The sequence below is a fragment of the Oncorhynchus mykiss genome, chromosome 19 (assembly GCF_013265735.2).
Source record: "Oncorhynchus mykiss isolate Arlee chromosome 19, USDA_OmykA_1.1, whole genome shotgun sequence".
NCBI lineage: Eukaryota > Metazoa > Chordata > Actinopteri > Salmoniformes > Salmonidae > Oncorhynchus > Oncorhynchus mykiss.
In genome coordinates, this window is record NC_048583.1 from 9,421,370 (window position 1) to 9,430,609 (window position 9,240).

Genomic DNA, 9,240 nt, shown 5'->3' on the forward strand with positions numbered 1-9,240 from the left:
CATGGAGGCGCTACCAGGAGACAGGCTAGTACATCAGGAGACGTGGAGGAGGCCGTAGGAGGGCAACAATCCAGCAGCAGGACCGCTACCTCCGCCTTTGTGCAAGGAGGAGCAGGAGGAGCACTGCCAGAGCCCTGCAAAATGACCTCCAGCAGGCCACAAATGTGCATGTGTCTGCTCAAACGGTCAGAAACAGAGTCCATGAGGGTGGTATGAGGGCCCGACGTCCACAGGTGGGGGTTGTGCTTACAGCCCAACACCGTGCAGGACGTTTGGCATAGACCTCCATGGGTTGATAAATTTGATTTCCATTGATAATTTTTGTGTGATTTTGTTGTCAGCACATTCAACTATGTAAAGAAAAAAGTATTTAATAAGAATATTTTATTCATTCAGATCTGGGATGTATTATTTCAGTTTTCCCTTTCTTTTTTTAGCAGTATATATATATGTATGTATATATATGTATATATATATATATATATGTATATATATGTATGTATGTATGAAATATGAATGTATGTGATAAAATATTAGGTACGTAACTTAATGATTTATGTGATTACCTGATTGAGAAATATTCCCTTGTCATTAGTGCACCTTAGGTTTTGGCTCCCCCTGTTGACCGTTTATCGTACTGTGGTAAGTGTGTCAGTGATGGGATAAAGGCAGGAAGGCAGGAAGTTGGGCCTTCAGGTGGGAGGTAGTCCTAGCTAGACGTGGGAGAGGTATAGTCTTTTGACCATACATACACACATGAGTGTGCAAAGCTGTCATCAAGGCAAAGGTTGGCTTCTTTGAAGAATCTCAAATATAAAATATATTTTGATTCGTTTAACACTTTTTTTGTTACTACATGTACATGATTACGTGTTATTTCGTAGTGTTAATGTCTTCACCATTATTCGTCAATGTAGAAAAGAGTAAAAATAAAGAAAACCCCTTGAATGAGTAGGTGTACCCAAACTTTTGACTGGTACTGTATAGCTATATGTTTTTACAGGACAAATGTGAGGGTGCACGTGCCCCATGACGTTTCTGACGGTACGTTCTGTTTTGTTGTCATGTGCACTAGAATGTGTGTAAAAAAAAACAATGAAGAAAAGCATTGAGTAATATTATATCTCCTGTCCTCTTTACCCACCATGTGTAAATGTAAATCTGGTGTAAATCTACAGAAAATATATATTATATCTCCTGTCCTCTTTATCTACTATGTGTAAATCTGGTGTAAATCTACAGAAGATATATATTACGTCTCATTAAAAAGCAACTCCACTAGTTCTCAGGTTGTTCTGTGATTGGTTTAAAATGGTAAGCAGCAGCAGTTGCACCCCTTAGCAACTAACGTCTCAAATAGGAAACTAAAAGCTCTGTGGCTAATCTGATCAACACTGTCAGGGTTAGTAGTTTCCTGTGTCTGATATCAGAGCTCAGTAATGCTCAATCTATCAACCACAACAAGGAGAGAACGGTCTCGTTCCAGGCCAACTGTATTGCAGTTGAGTTTGACGCTACGACAAATGAGCATCAAATCGCTATACCATATGATGTGGTTAACTGATATGTTAAACAGTAATCAAGGAGATGTGAGATCTGGCAGGCGAACTCAATGTAGTCAGCCTGGAACGTGGCCAACATCATGAGTGGGGTTGGAGGAGAGAGAGGGGGCGGGACTTGGTTATGAGAGAAGCTTTCAGTAGCCATCATGTTGACTGGCAGAGACAACAGAGGCCATAGGGTGGCAGTTAACTGTCATAACATCTACTGTCTATCCACAGGTTAACTGTCATAACATCTACTGTCTATCCACAGGTTAACTGTCATAACATCTACTGTCTATCCACAGGTTAACTGTCATAACATCTACTCTTTATCCACAGGTTAACTGTCATAACATATACTGTCTATCCACAGGTTACTTTGACACTATAACTGTTGTTTTGACACCACTATAATACAGAATATCTCTAAGAGATGGAAATCCTATGTGTTCCTGAGAAATGTATGGAACTCATCCAGTGATGTCATTATCAGTCACACAACCTGACAGACTGTGACCATGACAACTGACCACACGGTGCAGTGGTAGACTTGGGGTCGAGGGGAGCGTGAGAAAGACAGGAAGGGGGAACGTTAACTCTTTCTCAGCAGCATCACTTTTAGTTTCAAATGGCCCTGTGGTGAACCAAGGTAGAGCTGTGTACATCCTCATGCATGTGTACGTGTGCAGACATGAAGATCTGTATGACATGGTGCACGTATTAGCTTGGTGCTTCAGTGTGGGAACATGGTTTGTGGTCATGTCTGCTTGTAAAGTCAGATCTCTGACCAGGTATAAGTAGATCTTGGCAGACCGTCTGCAAAAACACGTCCTAAAGCTGAACAATACAAAACAACCTCTATCGTGCTCCAGTCTGGTAAGTCCAGCTATCAGATACCGTAAACCTCATTGTAATCTCTGCATGATACGGCTTCATTAAATGGTGGCATTGCAGTGACTCCTATCCATTTTTAAATAGTTGATCATATCAAAGCTATGTTGTATCATGTTTTTGTATTGTTATGCTGATTGGTATGGTCTCCTATACATGTTGTTTTACTACAGGTGCTGTTGAAGGCATGGAGAGAGACAACATCCTAACCTTTTCTGTGCTGTGTGTCTTCTCTGCTTGGACTCCGGGTGTGGATACAAAGACGGTAAGATACAACACTATTTTGAGTGCATTTGAATATGAGCGAGAGAGCGATTCAATTATCAAAATAACAGGCACAAGTTTAGTGTGGACAAAGTTTGTGATGACATTATGACTGATGGCCAGCCTTACATCTTGTCTCTCATCATCATTTTATTTGCATTTTCTTGTGTCATACCTGTTTGTCTATTTTTCTCTGTTCCTTTCACTAAAGGTCAGTCTCCCTCTGCATGGTCTAAAACCCAAAATCCCTTTAGACATGGCTCCAGACTCTGTTGATGACTCCTACAAGGGCTGTGAGGAGAAGATGCTCAGGAAGGTGCATGACTATTACCTGAAAACGGAGAGACTAAAAAACAAAGATTTCAACCAGGCTTGGACCGATGCTGAGGCCCGTTACAAACCCAAACCGAAAAGAGCACTGTCTAAACTCTATTCCCTGGCAATCCAGGTGTATGTGACTGAATACTCCCAAATGTTCAAGTCATTTAACGAGGCCACTCGTACCCAAAAGAAGAGCTACAGCACAACATTCCAGTACCACTCCCTGCACTTCCTTCTGACCCTGGCTTTACGAATCCTGAACAAGAAAAATAAGCGTTTTCAAACCTTCCGAGGAACCAACGTGTCTTTCCACGGAGTCCGAAATACTGAAATGCGATTCGGACAGTTCACCTCGAGCTCTTTAGACAAGAAAATCGCTGGTGAACGCTTTGGAAGTCGCTCCTGTTTTGAGATCACCACTTACCTTGGTGCCCCACTGGGGGAGTACGCATCTCAGATGGCTCATGAGAAGGAGGTGCTGATTCCTCCCTACGAGGTGTTCAGAATTACAGAGGTGCTGAAGAGAAAAGACAAGAAAGACCTCTGGTGTGACGTCGTCTACAAACTGCAGAGTACTAAGAAAGGAAAGAGTGACCTGAAATGCCAGATGGTTGGACCACTCCAAGGAGAGTAAAATCAAAACAGCAACACAGCTGTTCCGCTTTCAGTTAAATATGAAATGCAGTTTTTAGTGCAACACCTGGCTTCCCCATCCACCGTCGCTCCCTCCCACAAATACAGGAAATACAGAAAACATTAGTGGAGCTTTTCCTACTTTCAGATTGTCAGATCTGTCCTGTTGTAAATGTTTCCCACATTGTTTGCTTAGATTGTTAACCTTTCTTCTGCCAGTGAATTGGCATTTGTTGTCATGTGCACTGCAGCTTTTGCTAAAAACCTATAATGAAAAGCATTCAGCAATATTACATCTCCTGTCCTATTTATCCACTACCTACACATCCATTATAAAGAGATTAATTTCATCTCACTTGAAGAAAATGTGTTTGTTCTCAGGTTATAATTACAATGGGCTACAAAGATACTCCGATTTAAATAAAGATATAGCCAAAGTTAACCTGAAGCTTCAATCATCCCATCTGAGTGAGACTGTTGCTAACGTGGTAATTCTTCACCCATTCACCCAGGGTTAATAGTTTCCTGTATCTGTGAGGTCAGAGTGTCTATCAATCTATCAACAACAACGAGGAGAGAATGGTCTCATTCCAGACCAATTATATTGAAAACAGGCTGCAGCCATTAACTAATGGCTGCTGGCCAAGTCATCGACTGCGTAATCGGGAATCAGTTTCCTATATTATAAGATGTGGTTAACTGATACGTTAAACACCTATCCAGGCATTGTGAGATTTTTCCTGTAATCTAAAGCCATAATCATTGCTCTTAATTCAATGTAAAAATAATAATAACTTGATTGATAGCCTGAAATGGCTTCTTGGTAGCTAGTTACAGTATGAGGTTTTTAATTTAACTAGGCAAGTCAGTTAAGAACAAATGATTATTTACGATGACTGCCTACACTGGCCAAACCAGGACAACGCTGGGCCAATTGTGCACAGCCCGGTTGTGATACAGCTTGGATTTGAACCAGGGTGTCTGTAGTGACGCCTCTAGCACTAATATCCAAGCCACGAGTTCGAGGGAATTGTCCGTAGAGCTCTGAGACAGGATTGTGTCATGGCAAAAATCTGGGGAAGGGTACCAAAAAATGTCTGGACCATTGAATGTCCCCAAGGCCCAGTGGCCTCCATCATAGAAGAGTGGAACCACCAATACTCTTCCTAGAGCTAGTTGCATCTCATTAAAAAGCAACTCCACTAGTTCTCAGGTTGTTCTCTGATTGGTTTAAAATGGTAAGCAGCAGCAGTAGCACCCCTTAGCAACTAACACCTCAAATAGGAAGCTAAAGCTAAAAGCTATGTGGCTAAACAGATCAACACTGTCATTCCACTTTCATGCAGGTAGGACAATATAGAAAACCTATTGTTGACTTTAAAATTAGCCATAGTTATAGACATAGTTTCACAGAGAAGTAACACTTAGTCATGGCTTTGAAATAGACTTGAGGCCAAACATGAACAAATAGGCTAGAAAACCAGAGAGAGAGGAAACAGTTTCTGTCAAAGGGAAGTAGAGCAGCAGCAGGGTTAGTAGTTTCCTGTATCTGTGAGGTCAGAGTGAGATGGGAGGGAGAGCAGCAGCAGGGTTAGTAGTTTCCTGTATCTGTGAGGTCAGAGCTCAGTACAGTTCAATCTGTCAACCACAACGAGGAGAGATGTCTCGTTCCTGGCTGACTATATTGCAGTTGAGTTGCATGCAGCAACAAATGGGCATCAGATTGCTACACCATATGATGTATATGATACAATCGAGGAGTTGTGAGATCTGGCAGGTGACTTCAATGTAGTCAGCCTGGAACGTGGCCAACATCATGAGTGGGGTTGGAGGAGAGAGAGGGGGCGGGACTTGGTTATGAAGGAATCTTTCAGCAGCCATCTTGTTGACTGGCAGAGACAACATAGGCCATAGGGTGGCAGTTAACTGTCATAACATCTACTGTCTATCCACAGGTTAACTGTCATAACATCTACTGTCTATCCACAGGTTAACTGTCATAACATCTACTGTCTATCCACAGGTTAACTGTCATAACATCTACTGTCTATCCACAGGTTAACTGTCATAACATCTACTGTCTATCCACAGGTTAACTGTCATAACATCTACTGTCTATCCACAGGTTAACTGTCATAACATCTACTGTCTATCCACAGGTTAACTGTCATAACATCTACTGTCTATCCAAAAGGTTAACTCTCATAACATCTACTGTCTATCCACAGGTTAACTGTCATAACATCTACTGTCTATCCACAGGTTAACTGTCATAACATCTACTGTCTATCCACAGGTTAACTGTCATACCATCTACTGTCTATCCACAGGTTAACTGTCATAACATCTACTGTCTATCCACAGGTTAACTGTCATAACATCTACTGTCTATCCACAGGTTAACTGTCATAACATCTACTGTCTATCCACAGGTTACTTTGACACTAACTGTTACTTTGACACCACTATAATACAGAATATCTCTGAGACAGAAATTATAATAAGTATCTTATACGGTAATGATGACACCTACATAGTTACATCTGGGAGTCTGAATGACATTTCTTTTGTCAGGTTGTTTGTATTGTGGTTGTGGTTTACATTAAACTCAGGCTGATAGTGACTATTTCACACCTTCAAGAGGGTCTGAAACTTTAGTCTGGGTTCTGAGGGGAAAATATGAGAAAAAGATACCTATTAGATGGAAACAGCTAGTCAACCCCTGCCCCATGTGGTCAGTCAGTTGTCATGGTCACAGTCTCTCAGGTTGTGTGCCTGGTAATGACATCACTGGATGAGTTCCAGATATGTTTATGCTGTCTTTCCAACTCCGACGTGCTACTGAAACATCCTGGAACTCATCCAGTGAGGTTATTACCAGTCACACAACCTGAGAGACTGTGACCATGACAACTGACTGACCGCACAAGGTCTGCATGATTTTTTTCACGTATTATCTTGGTGCTTCAGTGTGGGAACATGGTTTGTGGTCATGTCTGTTGTAAAGTCATTTCTCTCACCAGGTTTAAGTAGATCTTATCAGACAGTCTGCAAAACACAAGTCCTGAAGTTGAACAATACAAAACAACCTCTGACGTGCTCCAGTCTGGTAAGTTCAACTACCAGATCATTATAAGCTATTTTGATAATGAATATAATGACTGCCAGTATGTTTGAATTTACTATCAGCTCCTATATGGTGCTAATGCAGTTAGTCCCATTTTCTTATTTATTAAAAGGGAATGATATTAAAGCTATGTTATATCATGTTTTTGTATTGTTATGCTGATTGGTATGGTCTCCTATACATGTTGTTTTACTACAGGTGCTGTTGAAGGCATGGAGAGAGACAACATCCTAACCTTTTCTGTGCTGTGTCTCTACCATGCTTGGACTCTGGGTGTGGACTCCACGATGGTAAGAGGATCTCTCAATCTGGAACATGGAACTAGAAGATTACTTCTGGAAGTGTTTTAGCACATAGGCCTTTTCAGCATTGCCCACAATCCAGTGTCAACTTCTGTTTGTTCTGTAGAACTATAGGATTTTGAGATGAGAACCTTGTTATGAAAGGGTATAGTTAATCTGTGAACAAGATCGCTACAGTTTAACATTTTCATAAACTATTCCTCTTGTTTTTGGGGCTACTTTTCCACCTCCATATTCTCTGAAGGTTATTCTCCATCAGCCTGCTCAATTCCAGCATACACTTAGACATGGTCCCTGACTCGGTTGACGACATGTATAATGGCTGCCCTGAACAAATGTACAACAAGGTGCAGAAGGAATATCTGGAACATAAAATTAGAAAAGTAGGGATCTTCAAACAAGCCTGGATGAAGGCAGAAGGATGTGCAACATATGGGACACAGCGATTCCAAAAGGACAAGTCCAAGTAGAATTCTAAAGACAAACTTCCACATGATCATATCAAGGCTATCTGTGCTTACTCAGGGGGTCAAACTATAGGGGGTTAAACTATACCCAGTGTTCAACCAAGCAGTCCGGACCGGTGCTCTCCGCCTCCTGAAAGAAAACCAACAGGGCTGTCACACCACATACCGGAGAACCAACATGGAGTTTGGCGGTAAAGTTAACCAACTAATAAGATTCGTCTTCTTTGCCTCGAGCTCTCTTGACAAGAGAATTAGTCAATCATTTGGAGAGAAGTCCTGCTTTGAGATGAAGACATGTGCAGGAACATATCTCAAGTCCTACCCAGTGTTGGGAGAACAGGAGGAGGTGTTGATTCCACCTGTTGAGATGTTCAGAATGACCAAAAAGGAAAAAGGCCAGAATGTTCTAAAATGTAAATCTCTCTTCAAACTGGAGAGTGTCGGATTCCAAAACAATCTGAATTGTAAAGCTGTATAGGAAAACACAGCAGTAGAACGGTATGTTAGTCAATGAAGCTCTCTCTCATTCAGAGAGTGAAACGAAACGGGCAGGGTTGTTCCCTGTGGATTCCCCCATCACTGTAGACCTGTGTTATATACTGTCTGTTCACATTGTTCTTCTTCTGCCAGGTCCTTTGCTCCATAATGTAATGCCCACACAGGGAGAAATCTAATATAGAAATCCTGCTACCAACAACTTCATCACAGTTTATATACACACCTGGATTCAAATACTTTAGCTGCAATTAATTTAGCTTGCCTGTTGCAATGGAACCAATAGGACAGTCCCCAAAGTGCAAACTCTGCCCATCTGGCACTCCAGGCAGGTTAAATAAAACGCTCAAAGTACTTGAACGATTTCAAATAGTATTTGAACCCAGGTCTGGTCATATTTTGCATTTACTGTAACTATATGTACTGTAGCATTATCTGTAACTATATTTACTGTAACATTTACTGTAACTATATTTACTGTAGCATTTACTGTAACTATATTTACTGTAGCATTTACTGTAACTATATTTACTGTAGCATTTACTGTAACTATATTTACTGTAGCATTTACTGTAACTATGCGTACTGTAGCATGTACTGTAACTATATTTACTGTAACATTTACTGTAACTATATTTACTGTAGCATTTACTGTAACTATATTTACTGTAGCATTTACAGTAACTATATTTACTGTAGCATTTACTGTAACTATATTTACTGTAGCATTAACTGTAACTATATTTACTGTAGCATTTACTGTAACTATATTTACTGTAGCATTAACTATAACTATATTTACTGTAACTATATTTACTGTAGCATGTACTGTAACTACCATTTACTGTAGCATTTACTGTAACTATGCGTACTGTAGCATTTACTGTAACTACCATTTACTGTAGCATTAACTATAACTATATTTACTGTAACTATATTTACTGTAGCATTAACTGTAACTGTGCCTACATGGAAAAATGTATTATCTAATGTGCTGTAATTTAGAGTTAATTATGTTTTCATCATACATTTTCAGCACTTGCCCTGTAGCATCAATAAAGCATCATTGAGCATGATTAAAGCAGTTCAATGGTATTCAAAGACCACAGTCGACAAATTATTACATTGTGCATTCTCCACAACTACCAGAAGGGGGCAGCATTTGATGCATAAAACAGACCAACTATTTTTAGCTA

The 9,240-nt window shown here is 40.5% G+C and overlaps 1 protein-coding gene and 1 pseudogene across 1 annotated transcript; both read left to right on the forward strand.

Moving 5' to 3' along the window:
- Positions 1-1,411: 1,411 nt before the first annotated feature.
- LOC110514468 (erythroblast NAD(P)(+)--arginine ADP-ribosyltransferase) lies at positions 1,412-4,109 on the forward strand. Its single transcript, XM_036954183.1, has 2 exons — positions 1,412-2,700; positions 2,911-4,109. Exons 1-2 carry the CDS (start codon positions 2,566-2,568, stop codon positions 3,652-3,654), a joined length of 879 nt encoding a protein of 292 aa, XP_036810078.1. The 5' UTR covers positions 1,412-2,565; the 3' UTR covers positions 3,655-4,109.
- Positions 4,110-6,951: 2,842 nt separating this feature from the next.
- On the forward strand, positions 6,952-8,251 carry LOC110533187 (annotated as a pseudogene).
- Positions 8,252-9,240: the final 989 nt, after the last annotated feature.